Source organism: Homarus americanus, unplaced genomic scaffold, assembly GCF_018991925.1.
Source record: "Homarus americanus isolate GMGI-L3 unplaced genomic scaffold, GMGI_Hamer_2.0 scaffold19117, whole genome shotgun sequence".
In the NCBI taxonomy this organism is placed as follows: Eukaryota; Metazoa; Arthropoda; class Malacostraca; order Decapoda; family Nephropidae; genus Homarus; species Homarus americanus.
The window spans coordinates 1,334,704-1,362,203 of NW_024754704.1; the positions used below are offsets into that span (position 1 = coordinate 1,334,704).

At 49.6% G+C, this 27,500-nt stretch overlaps 1 protein-coding gene across 1 annotated transcript in view; it reads left to right on the forward strand.

Moving 5' to 3' along the window:
- LOC121855948 (G protein-coupled receptor kinase 1-like) overlaps nucleotides 1–27,500 on the forward strand; it is a 109,390-nt gene that overhangs the window by 41,785 nt on the left and 40,105 nt on the right. The window contains exon 4 of the mRNA XM_042351166.1: nucleotides 20,733–20,806. Within this exon, the coding sequence (XP_042207100.1) occupies nucleotides 20,733–20,806 (74 nt within the window). The remainder of the gene's footprint in view (nucleotides 1–20,732; nucleotides 20,807–27,500) is intronic.

Consider the following 27,500-nt stretch of genomic DNA (forward strand, 5'->3'; position numbering starts at 1 on the left):
GGGTAAGGGAGGAGTGCTTGTTAAGGTAGAAGGTTAAGAGGTGATAGTTAATAGAAAACAATAGGATTAATAGTAGTTATAATAGTAATAATAACCTAACCTGTGTGTGTGTGTGTATGTGTGTGAGGAGGTAACTGGAGCCGGTCTGTGTGGGAGGACCCGGTGTAAAACAATCTCTCATTAAGAAGTATGAAATAAATAAATAAAGAGAATAAAATCTTAATATCTTTGTATAACACACACACACACACACACACACACACACACACACACACACACACACACACACACACAGGCCGTCGTGCGTCCCTAGGAGTGTTTGTCATAACTTCGTCAGTAGTAGAACCACAACAGCCATCCAATGAGCGCACTGAGGAAAAAGTTACCTGTGGGTGGACCTTCAGGTAGAGGCGGCAGGTGGGTGGGTGGACGGAGTGGGTGGGTGGACGAGTGGGTGGGTGGGTGAGGAGGGGTGGGTGGGTGGACGGGTGGGTGGGTGGACGGGTGGGTGGGGTGAGTGGGTGGGTAGGTGGGTGGGTGGGCGAGGGGTGGGTGGGTGGGTGAGTGGGTAGTTTGTGATTAAGAGGAATTGGTTGCAAGTCAGTTTGGCTCCCAGATGAGAACTTACCTGTCCCCACCGTTAATTATATTGTTTTCTTACCTGTGCTTGAGTTGATTGTGTGAGAAATTGTATCCGCGGCTGTGAGGTTAATTGTTTTAGTCCATAGATGAGTGAGTGAGGGGAGTGAGTGAGTGAAGGTAAGTAGTGAGTGGTGAGGAGTGAGTGAGTGGGAGGAGAGTTAAGTGAGTGAGTTAAGTGAGTGAGTAGGAGTGAGTAAGTGAGGAGAGTGGGAGTGAGTGAGTAGGAGGGGGGGTGGTGGTGGGAGTAGTGAGTGAGTAGTGAGTTAGTTAAGTGAGGAGTGGGAGTGAGTGGAGGAGAGTGAGGTGTAAGGGAGGTGGAGTGAGTAGTGGGTGGAGTGAGTGGGAAGTGGTGGAGGTGGTGGAGTGGTGAGTGAGTGAGTTAAGTGTGAGTGAGTTAAGGAGTGAGTGAGTGAGTGGTGGAGTTATGAGTGAGTGAGTGGTGAGGTAAGAGTGAGTTGAGGAGTGAGGAGTTGGGGAGTGAGTTAAGGAGTGAGGAGGAGTGAGTGGGAGTGGTTACATCCACCTTTAATGTCACCTCTTCCCTCACCTGTCCTCCTCACCAGTCTTCCCTCACCTGTCCTCACACACCTGTCCTCCCTCACCTGTCCTCACACACCTATCCTCCCTCACCTGTCCTCACACACCTGTCCTCCCTCACCTGCCCTCACACACCCTTGTCCTCCCTCAACTGTCCTCACACACCTGTCCTCACACACCTGTCCTCCCTCAACTGTCGTCACACACCTGTCCTCACACATCTGTCGTCACATACCTCAATATCTTCAGTCTTATTTCTTGCATCCTCATCATCATCATCATCCTATTTTATTTAGTTTTTATTCACTGTGTTTTCCTTGACGCAGTAATATATGACGCCACTTCACGCCTCTCCTCCCTGCCGCTAGAGTGAGGTTAGGTTAGGTTAGGTTGTAGGTTAGGTCAGGCAGGGTTAGGTCAGGTTAGGTTAGTTAGGTCAGGAGAGTTAGGTTAGGTTAGGTCAGGTTAGGTTAGGTCAGGGTTGGTAGTTAGGTTAGGTTAGGGTTAGTTGAGGTTAGGGTCGTGCAACGCCCTCTCACCCACCCAATAATATTTGTCGTGTAGTGAAACCAGACAGGAGAGATCCGTAGACTTATACCCACTGAAGCAAGCGTCTCCTCCCTCCCTCTACCTGCCAGCCCCTCCCTCTACCCGCCTCCCTCCCTCCCTCCCCCACGCCAGCCCCTCTCCCTCTACCCGCCAGCCCCTCTCCCCACTCCGCCTCCTCCTCCCTCTACCCGCCAGCCCTCTCCCTCTACCCGCCTCCCTCCTCCCTCTACCCGCCAGCCCCTCCCCTTACCCGCCTCCTCCCTCCCTCCCACAAGTTGGACGAGAGTGACTACAGTTGAACAGTATCGTTGAGAGGTTAACCCAGGAATTACCCCAAAGTTTAACAGAATGACAAAAAAAAAATTCACACGGAATCTACACAAATTTAGAGCCGCAAGAGGAAGTTCGTGTTGAGAAGCTAAGTGTTTAATGAACAGTTGTCGGCGGCCATAACTCTACCTTCACGCCCAAGTTCTGCTCAGTTGTTTGTGTTCATCGAGAAGTTGTTTACAGAGTTTACACTGACAGCGGGAGGCCTCAAGTTTATACCACAATATATACTTGGGAACAACTTAGTAATGTGGTCTTGAGTTTGTGGTGTGGTGTGGTGTGGTGTGGTGTGAGTTTGTGGTGTGGTGTGGTGTGAGTTTGTGGTGTGTGGGTGTGAGTTTGTGGTGTGGTGTGGTGTGGAGTTTGTGGTGTGGTGTGGTGTGGTGTGGTCTGAGTTTGTGGTGTGTGTGTGTGGTCTGAGTTTGTGGTGTGGTGTGGTGTGTTGTGGAGTTTGTGGTGTGGTGTGGTGTGAGTTTGTGGTGTGGTGTGGTGTGAGCTTGTGGTGTGGTGTGGTGTGAGTTTGTGGTGTGGTGTGGTCTGGGTTTGTGGTGTGGTGTGGTGTGGTGTGGTCTGGGTTTGTGGTGTGGTGTGGTGTGGTGTGGTGTGAGTTTGTGGTGTGGTGTGGGTGTGAGTTTGTGGTGTGGTGTGGTGTGAGTTGTGGTGTGGTGTGGTGTGGTCTGGGTTTGTGGTGTGGTGTGGTTTGTGGTGTGGTGTGGTGTGGGTTTGTGGTGTGGTGTGGTGTGAGTTGTGGTGTGGTGTGGTGTGGTGTGGTCTGGTTTGTGGTGTGGTGTGGTGTGGTCTGAGTTTGTGGTGTGGTGTGGTGTGTTGTGAGTTTGTGGTGTGGTGTGGTGTGAGTTTGTGGTGTGGTGTGGTGTGAGCTTGTGGTGTGGTGTGGTGTGAGTTTGTGGTGTGGTGTGGTCTGAGTTTGTGGTGTGGTGTGGTGTGGGTGGTCTGAGTTTGTGGTGTAGTGTGGCCATATTTTGTTGAGGGAGTGCCACAGAGGGTCAGGGCGCAGGTGTTGGGATACGACCTTGGAATCATTATAGTGTGACGTCACGACTAAAGGAGTGTCAGAGAGAGTTACCTGACGCTTTCTTCCCCCCTCCCTTTCTTACCCCTCCCTTTCTTCCCACCCCTCCTTTCTTCCCCCTCCTTTCTTCCCACCCCTCCTTCCCTCTCCCCTTTCTTCCATCCCCTCCCTTTCTTCCCTCTCCCTTTCTTCCCTCCCTTTCTTCCCTCCGTCTTTCTTCCCACCCCCTCCCTCTTTCTTCCCAACCCTCCCCTCTTTCTTCCCACCCTTCCTCTTTCTCCCCTCTCCTCTTTCTTTCCTCTCCTCCCTCCCTTCTCTCCTTTTCTTCTCGCCCACAAGACGTCATAGAACTGAGAGACAGGTCATTCAGTATGTCCTTGAGAGGTCGTCACTTGAAGGTCGTCACTACAAGAGGTCGTCACTTGAGGTCGTCACTACAAGAGGTCGTCACTTGAGGGGGTCGTCACTACAAGAGGGTCGTCACTCGGGGGTCTCGTCACTTGAGTTGTCTCTTGAGGGTCGTCACTTGAGGGTCGTCCTTAAGGGGTCGTCACTTGAGGGGTCGTCACTTGAAGGGTCGTCACTACAAGATGGTCGTCACTTAAGAGTGTCGTCATTAAGGTCGTCCAGCTCATTAAAACTTCGGACCAAAAGTTTGTATCGGGTAAAATGAACAGTAATTCCCTCTCTTCTTGAAATTATTATTATTATTATTATTATTATTATTATTTGTTTTTGGCTCTCATCCGCCATATTTGTTTTGACTGGTTGAAAAACAATCAGCCAATCAAACGCCGCCACTCCCATACTGCATACAATCAGCCAATCAGACGCCGTCATTGCATACCTGTTGTTTTAATGTATTATGACAACATCGAGGGACCAGTTTAGCCTTACCCTCCCTTTTGTGAACCGGAGATACTCTTGTCTATCTGTCTTCTTGTTTTATAGTTTTTACGTCTTTTTTTAATTTATTTAGTTACGTTACAGTCGATTAGTTTATTAAAGTACAGTCTTGTTGTAATTTGGCGGCCATTTGTGTATTCCTTTCCTCTGTTGAAGCTTAATTTAGTCTGTCAAGGTAGGGTAGGTTAGGTTAGGTTAGGTTAGGTTAAGGTTAGGTTAGGTTAGGTTAAGGTTAGGTTAGGTTAGGTTAGGGTAGGTTAGGATTAGGTTAAGTTTGGTTTCTCGGCCAATTTCTCAACTTATTGAACCCCGGAATGAGGCTGTTTGTGTGGAAATATGTTTGTACCCTGGAATGTCATTGTACCCCAGGAAGGTCATTGTAGAAGGTCATTGTACCCCAGGAAGGTCATTGTAGAAGGTGATAGTGCCCCTGGAAGGTCATTGTAGAAGGTCATAGTGCCCCAGAAGGTCATTGTAGGTCATTGTAGGTCATTATACCCCAGGAAGGTCATTGTAGAAGGTTATAGTGCCCGGAAGGTCATTGTAGAGTTATAGTTACCCAGGAAGGTCATTGTACCAGGAAGGTCATTGTGAGTCTTATACCCCAGGAAGGTCATTGTAGGTCATTGTACCCCAGAAAGGTCATTGTACCCCAGGAAGGTCATTGTACCCCAGGAAGGTCATTGTACCCCAGGAAGGTCATTGTACCCCAGGAAGGTCATTGTAGAAGGTCATAGTGCCCCAGGAAGGTCATTGTACCCCAGGAAGGTCATTGTACCCCAGGAAATTAATTAATTTCTTTCCATAAAAATCTCATTTAAAAATACTTGAATTATTTTTGTTTCTGAAGTCACTGTGTGTGTGTGTGTGTGTGTGTGTGTGTGTGTGTGTGTGTGTGTGTGTGTGTGTGTGTGTGTGTGTGTGTGTGTGTGTGTGTGTGTGGGGGTTATAGTGGTGGTGGGCAAGAAGTGGGTGATAGGGAAGAGGAGGAGAAGAGAGGTGTAAGGAAGAGGAGGAGGAAGAAGAAGGGGAGGAGGAGGAGGAGGAGGAGGAGGCAGGAATTGATGGGGTGTGGGCGCAGGAGTAAACATTAATGACAATGCCAACTCACCCACTCCCTCCCTCCACCCTCATGTTGTTCCTCCTCCATGCACCTCCTCCTCCTCCTTGCACCTCCTCCTCCTCCTCCACCTCCTCCCCCCAGGGCAATATCTACAGCTCGCCTCAGCCTCTTACATAACATTACCCTACTTTTGTTATCTCTTCCCAGGGTGATGGAGCTGGCTTTACTGGACGTGTGTTGAGGCCATGGCACCCTCCTGAGGCCATGGCACCCTCCTGGAGTGTGGTGCCTCCTGAGGCCATGGTGCCCTCCAGAGGCCATGGCATACCCCTTGAGGCCATGGCATACCCTTGAGGCCATGGCATGCCCCTTGAGGCCATGGCATAGCTTGAGGCCATGGCACCTCCTGAGGCCATGGCATAACCCCTTGTGGCCATGGCATAACCTCTGAGCCATGACACATCCTCCGTATCCACCACCAGCAACGAACCACCACCACCACCACACCTAACACCACCACCACCACCACACCTAACCACCACCACCACCACCACCAGACACAGGAACAGTGGTGACGCCAGCAGGTCACATAGTAATGATGACCAGTACAGGTTAATAAGGACCAGTACAGGTTAACGAGGACGAGTACAGGTTAATGATGACCAGTACAGGTTAACGAGGACCAGTACAGGTTAATGAGGACCAGTACAGGTTAACGAGGACCAGTACAGGTTAATGATGACCAGTACAGGTTAATGAGGACCAGTACAGGTTAATGATGACCAGTACAGGTTAATGAGGACCAGTACTGAATGCAGCAGGTTACCTCACACTGGTCTCACCTTGACAGCCAACTCCGAGTCGCTTACCACAATATACCCGAGGGAGACCATGTATAACAACAACAACAATAACAACAACAACAACAATACCAACAACAACAATAACAACAACAACAATAACAAAACCAACAAAAACAACAACAACAACAACAATAATAATAATAATAATAATAATAATAATAATAATAATAATAATAATAATAATTTGTGTTAAAGTGTTTATATATAATTTATTTGTCTTTTCTTGTCACTAAAGCATCACCAAGAATAAGGTACAAAGTGTTATATTATTGTTCGATATGTTATTAAATATTGACACTTTTATCTCAAACATTTCATTAGAATTTTTTTATAGGAATTTAATTATATTTTTTATTGAAACTCATTTAGTAATTATTATTACTTTAAGGTTTAATAAAAAATTAAATATTTTTGTCAGTTTGATTTTTTTTTAGGAATAGATTGAAAAGTTTTTAATCGAAAGTCAATTAGAATTAGTGTGTTACTGAAGTGTTATATTATGAGGTAGTGTTGGTGATGTGACGTGAGGGAGTGTTGGTGATGTGACGTGAGGGAGTGTTGGTGATGTGACGTGAGGTGTTGGTGATGTGACGTGAGGGAGAGTTGGTGATGTGACGTGAAGTGTTGGTGATGTGACGTGAGATTGGTGATGTGACGTGAGGTGTTGGTGATGTGACGTGATGGAGTGTTGGTGATGTGACGTGAGTGTTGGTGATGTGACGTGAGGAGTGTTGGCGATGTAACGTGAGAAGTGTTGGCGATGTAACGTGAGAGTGTTGGCGATGTGACGTGAAGTGTTAGCGATGTAACGTGAGAGTGTTGGTGATGTGACGTGGTGTTGGTGATGTGACGTGAGGAGTGTTGGTGATGTGACGTGATGGAGTGTTGGCGATGTAACGTGAAGTGTTGGCGATGTAACGTGAGGTGTTGGGTGTGACGTGAAGTGTTGGTGATGTGACGTGAAGTGTTGGCGTGTGGCGTGAGGTGTTGGTGATGTAACGTGAGGGAGTGTTGGCGATGTAACGTGAGGGAGTGTTGGCGATGTAACGTGAGGGAGTGTTGGTGATGTGACGTGAGAGAGTGTTGGTGATGTGACGTGAGGGAGTGTTGGTGATGTAACGTGAGTGTTGGTGAAGTGACATAACTCTTGCTACACCACAACAAATAAACGTTTTTGAGCAGAATATAAATGGTGGAGACGCGACAAGCATGAAAATGAGTTGTAAATAGATTAATGGTTGAAGCCCTTCCCGACCTGAGGGTGATGACTGTTAGGGTGATGACTGTTAGGGTGATGACTGTTAGTATGATTGGTGAGGTGATAACTAAGGGTTAGGGTGATGACTGTAAGGGTGATGACTAAGTGTGATGACTGTTAGGGTGATGACTGTAAGGGTGATGACTAAGTGTGATGACTGTTAGGGTGATGACTGTTAGAATGATGACTGTAAGTGGGATGACTGTTAGGGTGATGACTGTAAGGGTGTTGACTGTTAGAATGATGACTGTAAGGGTGATGACTGTAAGGATGATGACTGTAAGGGTGATGACTGTAAGGGTGATGACTTCGTTGGTGTGATGACTGTATGGTGATGACTGTAAGGGTGATGACTCTAAGGGTGATGACTCAAGGGTTATGGTGATGACCGTATGCTGCAGATGACTGTAAGGGTTAAGGTGATGACTGTAAGGGTTATGGTGATGACTGTAAGGATTAAGGTGATGACTGTAAGGGTTAAGGTGATGACTGTAAGGGTTATGGTGATGACTGTAAGGGTTATGGTAATGATTGTAAGGGTTAGGGTGATGACTGTAAGGGTGATGACTGTTAGGGTGATGACTATAAGGGTGATGACTAAGTATGACTAAGGGGTGATGACTAAGGGTGATGACTGTTAGGGTAATGACTGTAAGGATTAAGGTGATGACTGTAAGGGTTAAGGTGATGACTGTAAGGGTTATGGTAATGATTGTAAGGGTTAGGGTGATGACTGTAAGGGTGATGACTGTTAGGGTGATGACTGTTAGGGTGATGACTATAAGGGTGATGACTGAGTATGACTGTAAGGGGTGATGACTGAGCATGACTGTTAGTATGACCGTTAGTATGACTGTAAGGGTGATGACTTAGTATGACTGTAAGAGTGATGACCGTTAGCTGCATGACGACCCTCGCCCGTACACCACATGACTGTCTCTATTGAATTAAATTGTTGTCCCGGGCTGACGTCAACAACCCTCAAGTTTATACTGAGTCATGTAGGGGGTGTCTCGCTGACGTCACTGTGTCTCGCTGACGTCACTGTGTCTCAGTTGACGTCACTGTACACGTCACTGAGGTTAGTATCTTGATCACACTCCTCCACTACTACTATTACCACTACTACCACCACTACAACCACTACCACCATTACCACCACTACCACCACAACTACTACTACTACTACTACTACCACCACTACCACCACTATCACCATCACTACCACCGCTTCCACCACTTCTACCACCACCATTACCACTACCGCTACTACCATCATCACTACCACCACTACCACCATCATTACTACCACCATTACCACCACTACCACCATTACCACCATCACTACTACCAATTATCATTACTACTACTACTACCACCACCACTACCACCGCCACCACTACTACCACCACTACTACCACCACCACCACTACCACCGCCACCACTACTACCACCACTACTACCACCACCACCACTACCACCACCACCACTATCACCACCATAAGACTATATGTATGACGACGGGAGTAGTGTGTGTGTCTGTGTGTGTCTGTGTGTGTGTGTGTGCACGGAAGATATTTCACAAGTGGTACCGATGTTGAAATTTCATATGAGAGCTTCACGTCACGCGGTGAAAAACTAAGCAAGATATTAGTTTTCCTCACAGACAGACAGACAGACAGACAATGATTGCAATATGTATACCTGCTCCTACCTTTACGTCAGGTAGTAACCATGTCCAGAATACAGGTAAGCACGTATAAGAAACCTGTAAACCTAACCTAACCTAACCTAACCTAACCTAACCTGTAGTTGAATTACCAGGAGGAGTTGTGGTGATTGGGTCGTTTAGTAGGCCAAGTGACTGTGTGTGTGTGTGTGTGTGTGTGTGTGTGCAACCCTTTGACCGGGCAGGTGGGTTACATATGGCTACCTAACCTAACCTAACTTAACCTGACCTGACCTGACCTGACCTCGTAAGGGAGAGAGAGGATTGTGACCTTGACCTCTGACTTAGATGAGGTACAACTCGACTCAAGGTACAGTAAGGTGAGGGCCTCGTAGTGGTAGTTGAGGGTAACGGGGTTGTGGGTGTATGACGTCAAGAGGATGTGTGGTTGACTGCTTATAAATTGTCGCTGAAGACCTGGACTGTGGGGGGGGAGTGAGGGTGAGTGATGGTGTGGGTGTGGGTGTGTGGGTGTAGTATATGAACATCTCTCCCACGTGTTATTCTCTGTGGATGAACAAATGAACAAAACACAGAAGGTCGACGGATAAAATGGATTGTTCCTGCTAAACTTTTGAACAAGGATGACGCCACTTGTTATGTGTTCACTGTGACCTTGTTGTGTTCTTGTCGTTATTGTTGTAATATCTTGTGGCTTCTGTTGAGAGAGAGAGAGAGAGAGAGAGAGAGAGAAAGAGAGAGAGAGAGAGAGTTATCGTCACTGTTATATTTTTAATAAAATATAAAGACAAATTTGTTTAATAATGAATAATGTTGTGGTTTTTTTCACTGCATTAAATTGCCTTTTTTTATTTACTGAAATATAATGATTAGTTTGACGAGTCTTAAGTGAGATGGATGATAGTGTAGTGTGGTGTAGTGGTGTGGTGTGGTGTAGTGTGGTGTGGTGTAGTGTAGTGTAGTGTAGTGTGGTGTAGTGTAGTGTAGTGTAGTGTAGTGTTGCAGGTAAGACTGGCTGTATCAGGTGGTCTCTGATACAGGTAATTGCATTGTCTTACTGTTAACAGGATACTAGACATATACCTGTAGTTTGTTACACGAAATGGAGTTAAGGCGTAACACACACACACACACACACACACACACACACACACACACACTGTATATTTTCAGCCTTCTGGCTGCCAAGCTCTTTCAATAAACCGTTAATTATTATTATTAATTATTACACACACTCCTCCTCACAAACTCCATAACTCGTGAAAACTCCAACAGGGATTCTCGAAACTGACAAGGACATTGAACCCCTCCCCTCCTCTCCACCTTCTCCCCTTCCCTCCCCCACCTTCTACCCCTCCCCTTCCCCACCCCTCTCCCTTACCTTCTCCTTCCCCCTCTCCTTACCTTCTCCCCTTCCCTCTCTCCCTCACCTTCTCCCCACCTCTCCCTTACCTTCTTCCTTCCCTCTCCCCCACCTTCTCTCCTCTCTCTCCTCCCTCACCTTTCTCCCCCCTTCCTCCCTCCCTACCCCCCTCCCCCCTCTAGATGAAGCCGAAAATAGACACGAGCCGATTAGAATTGGCGATTTGCTGGGTCATTCTTCTCTTGTTGACGACTACTCTCCGGGATGAGGTGTGAGTCACGTCTATAACCGGTGTAAGTAATGACACGGTCGGGGATGTATTGGGTGTTGGAGTGAACCAGATACTCGCATAGACCCCCCCCCCCTCACACATTAATATTGTGCCATCAACACACAGTTCCATCGTACCATTATACTTGGATGCTTGCGTAACCTGTTCCTGTTGGATTCCATGAATACACCTGCCGCAGTGTATGTGTGGGTGTGGGTGAGGGTGTGGGTGTGGGTGTGGGTCAGGGTGAGAAGCTGCGGTACATGAAGACAGAGGAGGTGGTGACGGGTGGGCTGCAGTAGATCTTCCTCTTCCCATTAATCAGCGCACATCACCCGGCTGACAGTCCTGGACAATTACTGCCATGCTGGAACCAATCTGTGTGTGGGGGTGTGTGGGGGTGGGGGGGCATGATACGATACAACCAATTTAAATAAACACACATGTATATATTCTTTACACATACACGAATACCCAGGAGACAGACAGACAGATAGACAGGCAGACAGATAAACAGACAGACAGACAGACCTCCTCACCAGTGACCCCAGGCAGCAGCAGAAGACTAACATCACAAGAAGGTCTCCCAGCACTACACGTATATCGTTTTAAACTGAAGAACTAAGGTCGTTTATATCACTGTTGTCAAGTATCATAAAATTCTCTCGTGTTGATGATACGTCCCACCTCCCCCCCCCCCTCTCCCCTGGCCTCTCGTCCTCGCGGCCTCTCGTCCTCGCTCCCTCCTATGTTATATTTTAGTCTTGATTTTTTTTTTACCTCAAATGAACTCAACATGGCTCAGGTAGGCTTGTGAAATGGCGGCCATGTTGGAGAGGAGAGAGATGCTTCGTCCCACGTCACTGTATTTGGGGAGGACACACACACACACACACACACACACACACACACACACACATCAGGTCTCCTCCATATGGTCTGATAATGTTGCGTGTCTCTCCTTCTCTCTCCTCAGTGACTGTCTCTCGTTCTCTCACTTACTTCTCCCCTCAAAAAATCGATATGTTATCATTACCAGGAAGAGGGTGTTCAGGAGTGCCGCCCCCCTCCCCCTTTTGAAGAGTCCTGATTGGTCATAATACAATGGCACAATAGAGCTAAAGAGCCCCTATATGCTCCAGTGACAATTAGCGTGCGGGCGGGGCGGGGCGGGGCGGGGCGGGGGATGTAGGGTCGACCACGGTGTGTCAACAGGCCACACAAACAAGACTTGAGCCACGTCTTTGTTGCCGAAAGTTACCCTCACCTTCATTAGCATAGGAGCTGGTACACACACACACACACACACACACACACACACACACACACACACAGGTTTATTTGACGACAGTAATTGAGTGTTGCACTAAGAGGAGGAGGCGGGTCTTTGATACACACGATGGCTGCCACTGTGATCCCTTCCTTCCCTCCCTCCCTGCCTCCATCTTCCCCTCCCTTCCCTCCTTCCCTCCACAGGTCTAAAACCATTTCTCACTGTACAGAATCAATCCATAAAGAACTCCAAAAAAGAAAAATGGTCAAATTCCCACAAGTCGAGATTTTCTTTTTAAGTTGTAACACCGCGTGAGGTGAGGTTCAATAAAGTTAGGTTAGCTTAAGGTGGGATTGTTGCGTAATCCTTCCCTGCCTCGTCTGCTGCCACCACCACCATTACCACCACCACCACCATCACCACCACCACCACCACCACCATTACCACCACCACTACCACCATCGCTATCATCACCACCACCAACGCCGTCACAGTACTCTACGTGGCGTAGTCTCCCAGATTATTTGCTTTTCATTAGAATATGATGGAATGGCTGGCAGAGTGTTAGGTACCCGGGTTGATGTGATGATGGTGACGATAATGCAGGTGTGATGATGATGTAGGTGTGATGGTGGTAGTTAGATGTACAGTATGTTATGAGAGACAGTAATTATCAGCGTCACAGGAATGTAAACAACGTGACGTCATTTGTTAGCTGTTTGTGATTCGTGGAAGTTGGGGCAGCAGAGGACACACCAAGTGACAGATGGTGTGTTGGTCACTATGATGACCAGGTGGTGATGACCAGGTGGTTAGACAGTGCCTGGTGGTGCTCTTAAGGTCCGCTCCAGAACTCTCTCTCTCTCTCTCTCTCCGGTGTGAGGGAGGAGAACACTTTGCCATCAACATCGTTAGCGTGTTTACCAGGTCGTGGGTGTTCCCCCCCAACACCCACAACTTCCCCAACACCCACCACCTCCCCCACCACCTCCCACCACCCCCAACACCCACCACCTCCCACCACCTCCCACCACCCCCCAACACCCACCACCTCCCCAACACCCACCACCTCCCCAACACTACACTTGCATATAATTCACGTGCTGAAAATAGGCTCAGAGTCATTAATTAACAGGTGCCATTAGTGCCATTAATAACATGTGATTAGCCTACAGTACATACACCAAGGGCTACACCCAGCCCACACCAAGGGCTACACCCAGCTTCCACACCAAGGGCTACACCCAGCCTACACCAAGGGCTACACCCACACACCACACCACACCCAGCCTACACCAAGGGCTACACCCAGCCTCACACCAAGGGCTACACCCAGCCTGTTCACAGTGCCACACCCAGCCTACACCGCGGGCTACACCCAGCCTACACCAAGGGCTACACCCAGCCTACACCAAGGGCTACACCAGCCTCACACCAAGGGCTACACCCAGCTCACCCAAGGCCACACCCAGCCTACACCAAGGGCTACACCCAGCCTCACACCATACACACCCAGCCTACACCAAGGTGTACACCCAGCCTACACCAAGGGCTACACCCAGCCTACACCAAGGGCTGCACCAGCCTCACCACCCCACACCAACCACACCCAGCCTACACCAAGGGCTACACCCAGCCTACACCAAGGGCTACACCCAGCTTCACAACAAGTACACACCCAGCTTACACCAAGGGGCTACACCCAGCCTACACCAAGGGCTACACCCAGCCACACCAAGGGCACCCAGCCTACACCATGGCCACACACACCCAGCCTACACCAAGGGCTACACCAGCCCACACCAAGGGCTACACCCAGCCTACACCAAGGGCTACACCCAGCCTACACCAAGGGCTACACCCAGCCCACACCAAGGGCTACACCCAGCCCACACCAAGGTGCTGCACACCCAGCCTCACACCAGGCACACCCAGCCTACACCAAGGGCCACACACCCAGCTTCACACCAAGGGCTACACCCAGCCTACGCCAAGGTGCTACACCAGCTCACAAGGCTGGCCACACCCAGCCCACACCAAGGGCTACACCAGCCTACACACCAAGGGCTACACCCAGCCCACACCAAGGGGCTACACCCAGCCTACACCAGGGCTACACCCAGCCTCACACCAAGGGCTACACCCAGCCTACACCAAGGTGCTACACCCAGCCTACACCAAGGGCTACACCCAGCCCACACCAAGGGCTACACCCAGCCTACACCAGGGCACACCCAGCCTACACCAAGGGCTACACCCAGCCTACACCAAGGGCTACACCCAGCCACACCAAGGGCTACACCCAGCCTACACCAAGGGCTACACCCAGCCTACACCAAGGGCTACACCCAGCTTCACACCAAGGGCTACACCCAGCCCACACCAAGGGCTACACCCAGCCTACACCAAGGGCTACACCCAGCCTACACCAAGGTGCTCACACCAGCCTACACCAAGGGCTACAGCCTACACCAAGGGCTACACCCAGCCTACAAGGGCTACACCCAGCCCACACCAAGGTGCTACACCCAGCCCACACCAAGGGCTACACCCAGCTTCCACACCAAGGGCTACACCCAGCCCACACCAAGGCCACACCCAGCCCACGCCAAGGTGCTACACCCAGCCCACACCAAGGGCTACACCCAGCCTACACCAAGGGCTACACCCAGCCTACACCAAGGGCCACACCCAGCCTACACAGGGCTACACCCAGCCCACACCACACACCCAGCTCACACCAAGGGCTGCACACCCAGCCACACCAAGGGCTACACCCAGCCTACACCAAGGCTACACCCAGCCTCACACCAAGGGCTACACCCAGCTCACTAAGGGCTACACCCAGCCCACACCGGCACACCCAGCTCACACTGGCCACACCCAGCCTACACCAAGGGCTACACCCAGCCTACACCAAGGGCTACACCCAGCCTCACACCAAGGGCTACACCCACCACACCAAGGTGCTACACCCAGCCTACACTGCTACACCCAGCCTACACCAAGGGCTACACCCAGCCTACACCAAGGGCTACACCCAGCCTACATGAGGAACTACGCCACACCTAAGTCACATAGACCCTCTTCAAGTGGTTTACTCTGCGGCTGACTGTGGAAGAACCTGTTTACTCCCACACTGCCTCTACCACACTGTCTCTACCACACTGCCTCTACCACACTGTCCTACCACACGTCTCTACCACACTGTACCACACGCTCACCACCTGCCCCACCACACTGCCCTACCACACTGTCTCTACCACACTGCCCCACCACACTGCCTCCTACCACACTGCTCCTACCACACTGCCCCACCATGCCTCTACCACACTGCCTCTACCACACTGCCTCTACTACTGCCTCTTCCATGCCCATAACCTTGTATACAAATGCACACCGTGTGTACACACCCAAAATTTGTATACACATCCCCTTGTGTACACACATCCGCGATTCGGAATACACCCACACATTATACCTTCTGGCCTATGTAGGGGTGTGTGTGTGTGTGTGTGTGTGTGTGTGTGTGTGTGTGTGTGTGTGTGTGTGTGTGTGTGTGTGACCTCCTTCATCTGTTTAATGTCTATATACTGACACATACACTGGATTGTATGATGTATGACAGGTGTTGAATCCCTCAGTGGGTGGTGGTGGTATAAACAGCTGACTTTCACCCGTGTTAGGTCCAGACACCCGACAAGACGTAATGCTTTAACACCTGCCTCTGTTGTGCCCATTCCAGGTAATTATATGTACAGGTGTGTGGGTTGCAGCTCCTCCATCCCCTCACCCACCCCACTTTCCTCCCCAACCCTCCTCTCTCCCCTGCTGACAGATTTACAGCTGTGAAAGTGCTGCTGTAAATTGCCGCTGCATTTTCCTGGGCGCGGTAGTGGCTGACAGGCGTTGTGGTGGTGTGACTTATGCTTCTTGGGTCTCCTTCCACTCCTTTCCTCCTCCTCTTCCTTCCTTCCTTCCTTCCTTCCTTCCTTCCTTCTTTCCTCCTCCTCCTTTCTTCCTCCGTCCCTTTTTTTCTTCTTCCCCTTCCTCCTTCCTCTCTTAGTTCTTCCACTTTCTCTCCTTTTACTTAACACAGTTCAAAATACAGTATGTGTGTTTTTGTATCTTTTACCAGTATTATTTTTACACGTGTGTGTGTGTGTGTGTGTGTGTGTGTGTTTGTTTTAACAGCGGTAAGAGGATTAAGCTCACGGTTGGTGGTGGTGCGGCGAGCGTTAAGTGAGGGCGACATACATACATACATACACACATACATACATACATACATACATACATACATACATACATACAGGGCGGCGTCAACTCCTGTGTGTGTGTGTGTGTGTGTACAGGTATATATGGCCTCTACCTGCCTACTAATGAACTAATTATACACCTTAATGATGTTTTTATTTACCTTGACACGAACAATCAGGAGCGCCATTTAAGTTGACTGCCTCACTATATACAGTAATTACCTTCAAATAAAACATTAATTCGTTACTATAATGTTAAATGTTTTTTGTGTTTATTGTAAACGTTTTTTGGGGATGATTTTTAATGGTTGTTGTTGATCACTTTGTTTATTGTAGTAATTGGTGAATGTTTTTGGCTGTCCGGTGTGAGTAAGGGTGATAGTGAGGGTGATGGTGTGAGTAAGGGTGATAGTGAGGGTGATGGTGTGAGTAAGGGTGATAGTGAGGGTGATAGTGGAGGGTGAGGGTGTGAGTAAGGGTGATGGTGTGAGTAAGGGTGATAGTGAGGGTGATGGTGTGAGTAAGGGTGATAGTGAGGGTGATGGTGAGTAAGGGATAGTGAGGGTGATGGTGTGAGTAAGGGTGATAGTGAGGGTGATGGTGTGAGTAAGGGTGATAGTGAGGGTGATGGTGTGAGTAAGGGTGATAGTGAGGGTGATGGTGTAAGGGTGATAGTGAGGGTGATGGTGTGAGTAAGGGTGATAGTGAGGGTGATAGTGTTATGAGGGTGATGACAAAAACTTCATTATATCGTCAAAAATCTTCCCTGGCTAAAACCCTCCTGCTGTAGTAAGACGCCCCTTGGTTATATCTCCCAGGGGCGTGTATTACTCACCTGCGTCACCCAAGACCAGACCCTCTACCTCCTCCTCCTCCTCACTCCTGCCGCAGCGCCCTCCTTAAATTCTCCCAGAGCCAGAGACTGTCACCAATAAATTCTTAAAAACTTGAACCTCGAGAGAAAATGTAAAAATTCTGACCTGACTTGATTTTTACTGGGGATTATCTGATAGTTTATTAGAGGTTGAGAGTTTTCCTTTATCTCCTGCTCGGACCCCTTCACCCAAGGCTATGTGCTCGGACCCCTTAGAGCCGGTACAAAGGTTAAGGGTCACCAGGAGGCCAAAGTGTCAAGGAGTGGCACTAAGGGTGTATTTACTGTATCGTGTTTACCAGCCGTTATCCAAGGGGGGGGCCTGGCACCCGACCTGTTAAACCTATTAAAAACACGAGATGGTTACTTCCTCTTCCGGTTTCTGAGAGTGACCGCCAGTTAAGTCATCCAGCCCAGTGTTAAAAGGCTTTGTTTTTTACCCCCCCAGTGTGAAGAGAGAGAGAGAGAGAGAGAGGAGAGAGAGAGAGAGAGAGAGATCACTGAAAGTTCTTAAAACTATGTCACTGGGGAAAGGAATGAAGCCCCCACGAGCCAGCAGCAGCGGCAGGCATCCCCTCCCTCTGCTCGCTCCATTAGGGGGAAAAATATTCAAGACAGCATTAGCGATTATTGATTTCACGGAGACGTGCCTTGCTGGGGGCCGCGAGCACCCCAGGAGAGGTGTTGGGCGTCACTTTGCCTCTGTAACTCTGGAGACACTGACCTGATGCTCAACTGTCTGCTGCAGCAACTGAAAGAGGAGGAGACGGTAGACAGTGAAAGATTCCCAACACAAATGACAGAGAGAGAGAGAGAGAGAGAGAGAGAGAGAGGTTAAAACATCATAAAGTAGGAGTGAGGGGAAACAACAGGGGGATTATACTTCACGTGTAGATTCCATAACACATATATAGGGGCGGGGAAATAGTTGAACAAAGAACCATAGAACATAAGAGTTGGATGAAAGGCGGGAAGGGTGAAGTAGGTCAACATCCAGTGGGCGGCTTGGATGAGTAAGGTGGGTGTACGGGTAGGTAGGTGGGTGGGTGGTCGGGCGGATAGGTTAGTAGGGAAGGGAATGGATGGACGGGGAGGTGGGTGGACGGGGAGGTGGGTGGACGGGTAGGGTGGGTGGACGGAGGTGGGGTGGACGGGAGGGTGGGAGGGGGAGGTGGGTGGGCGGGTAGGTGGGTGGACGGGTAGGTGGGTCTTCATCCTCCTCCTCCCGGCGTGTGTGTTTACCCAGAGCTCACCCTGACGCTGTGGCCCACACTCCCCGCCCTGGCCCACACTCCCCGCCCTGGCCCACACTCCCCGCCTACTGGACACAAATTAGCGCCCCACATAGCTTTCTTCTCCCTCTTCCTTCTCCTCCCATTCGTTGTTGCATGAACGGGTGTGGAAAGGATTGAGGATGGAAGGAACAACTTGAGCAACGGCGTCTCCTCCAGGACCTACTAACCACACGTTACTGCTCTCTCTCTCTCTCTCTCTCTCTCTCTCTCTCTGTGTGTGTGTGTGTGTGTGTGACGGAGCTTCAGAAATAATGTTGGTGCTATCGGGAGGTGGGGGGAGGGATGATGGCGGGTGGTGTGATGGTGCTAGTGGGCGAGGTGGTGCTAGTGGGCGAGGTGGTGCTAGTGGGCGAGGTGGTGCTAGGGAATAGTGATGGTATTGCTAGAGGAGTAATGGTAAGGCTTATTGTGCTAATGGTTCATCATACCAAAATCCAGCTCTTTTTTGTGTGTGTGTGTGTGTGTGTGTGTGTGTGTGTGTGTGTGTGTGTGTGTTCTTTCAGCAATGACACTTAGGTTTATATGATACGTGGAGAAGATCTAGATTATTATTAATAGGTTAGGTTAGGTTACCAAGGCTGATAGCACCTGTCAAGACGTCAGGTATGGGCGGAGGAGCTGGGGTCAGGGACGGGGTGGTGTTAGGACCCTGTTGGTGGAGTGCTGATCAATTCGTAACACTCAACGGGTCGGTAACTCCTGTGATGTAACGTAGAGACGCACAGCTGTTACGGTGAATGTGACGTGACAACCTAGTGCTTGTATCGCGTTGTTACACACACTCAAACACTCAAGTCTTATTATTTATTTTTTTTGTAACATACTTTCCCCGCACTAACGCAGCTTGGGTATATTCTTGGTGTACTCACTGTTCCCGCCTTCGTTTCCGGGGTGATATGTCGAGTGTGTGTCTCCCGTAATGGTTTGGGGAATCAGAAACACACATGGCCTGACAGGTGGCATTGTGGCCCGCTGTTGTGAGGCGGTGCTGTTTCTGGTGGCCCTGCTGGCGTCTTTGTTTCACGGGAGTCTTCGTCAGGCGACATCTTGACAACATTGCTACTGATGTACTTCAGATATGGACACACACACACACACACACACACACACACACACACACACACACACACACACACACACACACACACACACACACACACACACACACGAACCACTAGCGCCACTGTACACTTGAGTCACCACTACCACTGTGCACCGCCATCTGGAGTCGTTCCTCAGAGGTAATGGCTCAGGTGGCGCCGAGAGAACGCCAATGAATACATTAGGGCGTCTCAGCTGCTGCTGCCCCATCACCCCCGCCATCACCCCTACCATTCTCACCACCATTACCACCATCATCACCCCACCACCACCAGGTCTAGGTTAGGTTGGATTAATAATATTATTTTTATAAGAGCACCCGGGCACAGGTCACTGACCCACATTGGGGCCTGTGGGGAAGTAATAATAATAATTCATAGTAAATACAATAATAATGCTAATAATAATAAAACTGTAATAATTATAATTATAATAATAATAATAATAATAATAATAATAATAAAGAAATAAAAAAAAAAAAAGATCACAAGTGAGAAACAATATATGTATGTTGTGTTGTCATTAGTGAGAGAAACAATTGAGTCCCTGCAATTGTGTGTAAATGAGGCAGAAAGTCAGATCAGCAACCTGGGACTTGCCAGGTCAGGTCAGGTGAGTTCAGGTCAGGTTAAAAGTTAACCTGTAAAAATGTAAAAAACTCATAACCAGGATAACTTTTTCCCTCATACGTGAACATAAAGCGATATAAAGGGTTGAGTGCAGAAGATGATGACAAGAAGAGGTCATGAGGGCGAGGCCACAGTTACTGAAGGTGAATTACACCAGAGAGGAGTTGTAAACACGAGGGGGGCAGCTGGGGGGAGGGTTGTGAGGCAGCTGGGTGTTGTGAGGCAGCTGGGTGGTGTTGTGAGTGGGTGTTGTGAGGCAGCTGGGTGTTGTGAGGTGGCTGGGTGTTGTGAGGTAGCTGGGTGTGAGGTAGCTGGGTGTTGTGGGGGCAGCTGGGTGTTGTGGGAGTGGAGTGTGTGAGGCAGCTGGGTGTTGTGTGGGGTCAGCTGGGTGTTGTGAGGCAGCTGGGTGTTGTGGACAGCTGGGTGTTGTGAGAATGGTGTTGTGAGGCAGCTGGGTGTTGTGAGGCGCTGGCTAGGGGTTGTTATTCCTGGTTTAAGTTAAATTATTAAAATTCCTTGTCCCAGAGGAAGTGACACAGGCGTAACATTGTAGGAGGGAAGGAACGATGGAGGAAGGAACGGGGATGGTTGGTAGGAGGAAGGGGACGTAGAAAGGAAAAAAAGGAGGGAAGGCAGGAGGAAAATAAGGTGGGAGGGGAAGGAGGAGGGAAAGGGAAGGGATGTAGGGAAGAAAGGAAGAGGGAAGAAGGAAAGGAAGAGAAGGAAAGAAGTAGGTAGAGAGGAGTGTATTCGTCTCACCTTCACCTTTAATTAATCACTGTGTTTTGTCCTTCCACAGGCTACCTCCTTTACAAAGACTTTAGTGAGAACGTGTGTGAAGATCCTGTACATCAGCTCAAGTTTTACGAGGAGGTGAGTACCCTAGTGTGTATGTGGGGGGAGGGGTTAAATCATCGTCATCAAAGGGGTTAAATCATCGTCATCAAAGGGTTCGTCATTATCAGTCATCAAAGGGGTTAAATCATCAGTCATCAAAGGGGTTAAATCATTATCAGTCATCAAAGGGGTTAAATCATTATCAGTCATCAAAGGGGTTAAATCATTATCAGTCATCAAAGGGGTTAAATCATTATCAGTCATCAAAGGGGTTAAATCATTGTCGGTCATCAAAGGGGTTAAATCATTATCACTCATCAAAGGGGTTAAATCATCGTCATCAAACCTCCTCCATCAGGTAGAAGAAGCTCCTGTAGATTCCAATAACTTTTCCTCCGCCTCCTTCTGCCCCTTCTTCTGTGACCCCTCGTTGTGTACTCTCCCTAGGGCAGAATGGTCGTGACCTAAGATTGTGTTGCCCTGAGTTACCTCGTTAATATTATGTAATGTGTGGAGTAGATTGCCTCCTCTCACCTCCCGCTACTGAGTGAGGTCTGAGGCGGTGAGGGGAAGGAAGGTGAGGTGTGAGGGGTGAGGAAGGAAGGTGAGGTGTGAGGGGGTGGCGGCTATCAGGTTGCCGTCTTGTTTACGTTAGTGACGTAACTGTGACGTCACACAGAGCCAGTGGTGGTGGTGGTGGTGGTGGTGGTGGTGGTGAGTGGTGGTGGTGGTAGGTGGTGGTGGTGGTGGTGGTGGTGTGTGTGTGGTGGTGGTGGGAGTGGTGTGTGTGTGGTGGTGGGTAGTGTGTGGTGAGTGGTGTGGGTAGTGGTGGTGGTGGGTGGTGAGTAGTGTGGGTGGTGGTGGTGGTGGGTGGTGTAGTGGTGGTGGGTGAGGTGGTGGTGGTGGTTGTGTGGTGGTGAGTAGTGGTGTGTGTTAGGTGGTGGTGGTTGTGGTGGTGGTGGTGTGTGGTGGTGGTGATGGTGATGGTGGTGGTGGTGGTGGTGGTGGTGGTGGTGGTGGTGGAGTGGTGGTGGTGGTGGTGGTGGTGGACCGCATGACCCGTACACTGATGACCTCAGGTTAAATAAGTAGGGTGTGTGTGGGCGGGGCCACAGCGCCTCACAAGTTACCGTCTAGATATTTACCTCAAAATATTCGCTTGTCCGCCTGGCAAGTGCTGGACACATGGGCATGAAAAAATCACTTGACTGGGCATCCTGGGCACTGCTAATCTGCCCAGCCAGGTACACACACAGGTAGAGCCCTGACCGTGTTACAGAGTGATTTAGTGAAGTGTGAGAGACCATGACTCTCCATCTGCCATAGCACCTCAGTCTCACCTCTCTCACTCACCTCACACACTGCCTCACACTCACTAATCCCCTCATTAGGGTGGGAATAAATAGTCGTGGTCTATGGTCCTGAACCAACCCTGGTACTCTCATGGTGGTGGTGGGAGAGGGAAGGAGGAGGAGGTGATGGTGGGGGAAGGGAAGGAGAGGGGTGATGCTGGGTTAGGGGTAGGGGTCCGGGACGAGTGTTAACTACAGTGGCCCTGAAAGTTAACCGGGAAATCCCAGGACGTCAGAGTGGACCTTGAGTCTATCCTGCCCTCCCCGCCCTGTCCTCTCGCCCTTCCGCCCACCTCCCGTCCTGTCCTGTCCCGTCCTGTCCCGTCCCGTCCCTGCCCTGCCCCACCTCCCCTGTCCTTGACCCGTTACCTTCTTCGTTTCATTCCTGACTGTCCCATTGACCCACCACCTGGCCCACTGACCCACTGTTCCACCACCTGTCCCAACCTTCCTGTTACCTGTATAATCTAATTAAGTTAAGCACACAAGAGTTCACCTTTTCACGGTTGGGGCTTTGATGTTCCTCCACTCTTACAGGTAAACTCCCCATCATGGACGCTACCTGGAAACTCGGAAAACAGTTTACCGTAATTGCATTTAGATGTCCTAAAATGTCCTCGGCAGCTTTGAACAAGTAACTAGATCGGGACATTTTTAAAGAGACTGATAATAACCTATTAGCTGATACCTCCAGTATTGTACACGTTGGCTGTATCGTCCGGTCGTTAGGTGTGTTAGTGGCGAAAATTTCTTAATTAACCTGCATTTAGATCACTCACCTGTTGTATACACCTGACTCGTCAACCGTTCACGTAAACATTTAGTCACTGAGTTCACCGTTTAAGAGTGTGAGGAGGACTCGGTAGGTAAGGTGGGTTAGGTTAGGTTATGGTGAGGTACCCGTCTTCACCACCTCAGCTCGGGTTTCTCCCCAACATGTGAGTGGTCAGGTTGATTCATTCCCACAGGCTTTAAGTGTTGACATAAGCGTGAAGAACCACCACCCACTTCACCTTAATGGGAGAGGGAGGGGGCGAGGAGGGGGAGAGGAGGAAAACCCACTAAAATACCCTCAACAATCCATGTGAGGGGAGAATTGGAGTGGGTGTATGGATGGACCGTTCCTGACACAGGTTCTCTCTGTGTGTGTTTACCGTGTGACTCAGCTACCTGCCACGCTTACTGCACATGGTGATCAGTGTAGTGTAGTATGGTGTGGTGTAGGTGTGTGTAGTGTAGTGTAGTGTGGTGTAGTGTGGTGTGGTGTAGTGTAGTGTGGTGTGGTGTGGTGTGGTGTGTGTGGTATAGTGTAGTGTGGTATATAAGAAAGGTATTGTAGTGATGGTCGTGGTGTTGAGTGGTGATGGTGCCTGTACCCCAGGCACTGTACCTCACAACAATATTATTATACCAATAGTCACTGAATAATTGATCCTTCTAGGGTACATGAGTCATAAAGTTACTGTCCTGTCTCTATGTATGTGTGTGTATGTATGTGTGTGTGTGTGTGTGTGTGTGTGTGTGTGTGTGTGTCTATGTGTGTGTAACTACGCACACAAGTATGGTTAGACAATAGTGGAAGTGTGAGGGAGGGAACACAGGGGGGGCTGTGGGATGGTGGAAGGGGAGGTGAGGGAAGGGCGCCAGGAAGGAAGGAATGAGGTAGGAATGAGACCAGAATATGGAACACTGGAACGAAGCCAATGGAGAGAGAGAGAGAGAGAGAGAGAGAGCCATGATGTGAATTGAAATGTGAGTTCGTGAGAAGCAGCTAGGAAGGAAGGAAGAGGAAATGATGGAAGAGTGAGTAAGGTGTGTGTGTGTGTGTAGGGGGGATCAGGGAGATGATCAGCTGACTCGGTAAACACAAAGCAACAGGTGGGTGAGGAGGGAGGGAGGAGGAGGTTGCCAGCCATACCGAATGATAAATTTTTCACGTTACTGGGAAGGTGTTGGCAGCCAAGACGTCGACCCACTGCCTCACCACCCCTCACCCTCCACCACCCCCAACCCCCCAACCACGGCGAGGAACCTACTGTACCACGACACACGGAAGACGTTGATTAACCAGAGCGAGACGGTGGGGGAGGGGCCAGTATTACCTCTGTGTTATAAGTGAGTATTACGCGTGAAGATGAAGCAGTGTTAGGTGAGGGAGAGCTGGTAGGGAGGAAGGGAGGTAGGAGGGAGGAGTAGAGGTTGGTAGGGGGGAGGTAGATAAGACAGCCTCAGTTTCCTCACTTACTTACCCAACGCTAACTAACCTAACCCAACGCCCTAACCCAACCCAACGCTAACTTCCTGACCCAACGCTAACCTAACCCCTGCAACGCTAACCTAATGACAACGCTAACCTAACCTGACCCAGCACTAGCTAACCTAACGCTAACCTAACCTGGCAACAACCTAACCCTGACAACGCTAACCTAACCTAACCCAACGCTTCAACCTAACCCAACGCTAACCCTATTGGAACCCAGCTAACTTAACTGGCAACGCTAACAAGCCCAGCCAACTGTGCTTCTTGGACCCAACGCTAACCTAACCTGATCCAACTAACCTACCGACCAACGCTAACTTCTTGCAACCCAACGCTAACCCTATAACCCAGCCTTAACCTGCTTGACCCAACGCTACCTAGCCCAACCCAGCGCTAACCTACTTACGACCCAACGCTAACCCTAGCCGACCTAACCTCAACTTCACCTAACCTAACACAAGGAAGGGTGAGTGCCTTGACTATGTTGTTTTCATAAGAGTTTGGTGAGTTAGTGAGGAGATCCCCTTCCTTCCCCCCTCCCTTCCCCCTCTTCCCCCTTTCCCCCTCCTCCCCTTCCTTATTGTTTCCTCCTGTGATCTTTAGTATAATAAATGAAAAAAAATATATATGCAGCGGCTAAGAGCAACAAGTGGGCGGCGTTATTGAATAGCCGTCATTATCCACTTGAGTGTAAGAGGCAGCCCGAGTGTATCATCACGCCTCATATAACAACACTCCCTTACATTCCTCCCTCTCTCCCTTACATCTCCTCCCCTTACATTCCCTCACTCCCTTACATTCCTCACTCTCCTTACGCCCCCCTCCCCTTACACTCCCTCACTCCCTACCTCCTCACCTCCCTTGTTCCCTCACACTCCTTACACTCCCTCCTCCTCCCTACCTCCCTCATCTCCCCTTACCTCCCTCATCACTCTTACTCCCTCACTCCCTTACACCCCCTCCTCCTCCCTTACCCTCTCTCCTTACCTCCCTCACTCTCCTTACACTCCCTCATTCTCCCTTACCTCCATCACTCTCCCTTACACTCTCATCCTCTCCCTTACACCCCTCACTCTCCCTTACACCCCTCACCCCCCTTACCTCCCTCACTCCCTTACCTCTCACTCTCCCCACCCCTCCCTCTCCACCCCCCCTCCTCTCCTACCCCCTCACTCCCCTCACCCACCCCTCACTCTCCCTTACACCCCCTCTCCCCTTACACTCCCTCACCCCCCCCTTACACTCCATCACTCTCCCTTACACCCCTCCCCCCCCTCACTCTTCCTTACACCCCTCACTCTCCCTTACACCCCCTCCTCCTCCCCCCCACCCCCTCCTCCTCCACCCCTCACTCTCCCTTACACCCCTCACTCTCCCTTACACCCCCTCACTCTCCCCACACCCCTTCCTCTCCCTTACCCCCTTCCTCTCCCACACCCCCTCACTCCCCTTACCCCCTCACCCCCACCCCATCACTCCCACACTCCTTACACCCCTCACTCTCCTTACACCCCTCACTCTCCTTACACCCCTTCCTCCTCCTCCACCCCCTCCTCTCCCTTACACCTCACTCTCCCTTACCCCTCACTCTCCCTTACACCCCCCTCCCTCTCCCACACTCCCTCCCCCCTCCCTCCCTCACCCCACCCTCACCCCCTTACACCCATCCTCCCCCCACCCCCTCCCCTCCCCACTCCCTCCCCCCTTACTCCCTCACCCCTCCTCAACCCCCCTTCCCCCTCCTCTCCCTACACCTCCACTCTCCCTTACCCCTCACTCTCCCTTACACCCCTCACTCTCCCTTACCCCCTCACCCCCTGTATTATAATATACCTCACTAAATGCTCCTAGTATTATATAAACAAGGATTCCTGACATGTGTGTGTGTGTAGAGAAATATTGTTATAAAAGAGATAAACAGTGAGTAGTGAACATTAAGAGTAACCTGCGACCTATGACCTTTACTAATGAGGGTCAATACAATACTTCAACCTACCAACTTTTGACCTAATAACCGCGGCGCTGACAACACTAACCAGCAGCTTCCGTGAGATACACCTCTTGACAACAAAGTTAATAAAATAATTATAAACAAAAAAGAGGACAAATATCACACACACACACACACACACACACACACACACACACACACACACACACACACACACACACACACACACACACACACACACACACACACACACACACACACACACTCCATACACACACACACTCACACACACACACACACACACACACACACACACACACACACACACACACACACACACACACACACACACACACACACTCTATCAACTCTGACATTACATTTTTACGGTGTAGTTTCTCTCGTGTTCAGTTTAGCAACAGAGGTAAATATAACTAACAACGCCTTCTATTATTACACACCTAATTATACCGTCAACAACACTACTCGGAGGCTCTACAAACACATATATACCTCTGGGGTGAATCCGCTCACGAGGTTAAGATCTGAATGTTCATTGATGGGATCGAACTCTTTTATGTCTCTTATAAGTATTGACTCTGTATTGTGTTGTTCAGTGGTGGGATCGAACTCTTTTGTGTCCCTTATAAGTATTGACTCTCTGTACTTGTTATGTTTAGTGATGGGATCGAACTCTTTTATGTCTCTTATAAGTATTGACTCTCTGTACTTGTTATGTTCAGTGATGGGATCGAACTCTTTTATGTCCCGTCACCTAGAGTGTCGAGTCTCTTTACATGTTATTGCCACTGAGTCTTGGTCGTGTTTGAACCTGAGATCCGAACACTGTGTTGAGGCGAGAGATGAAATCAGACACCTTCCCTAGTCCTGTACAGTGACCGAGTGTTTACAGGGGTGTGTGTTGGGTGTAACGTGAGCTCTTCTTTTTTTTTTTTTCTCTCTCTCTCTCTCTCTCTCAGTCGGGTTTGTGTAATTTATACAATATAGTATTTTTTATGGCTGGCCTGACGGTGTACCACTGTCTCTTATGTGTACCACTGTCTCTTTATGTATCACTGTCTCTTATGTACCACTGTCTCTTATGTGTACCACTGTCTCTTATGTGTACACTTAACTGACTCACGCGTGTACACCCTTGTGGATGTT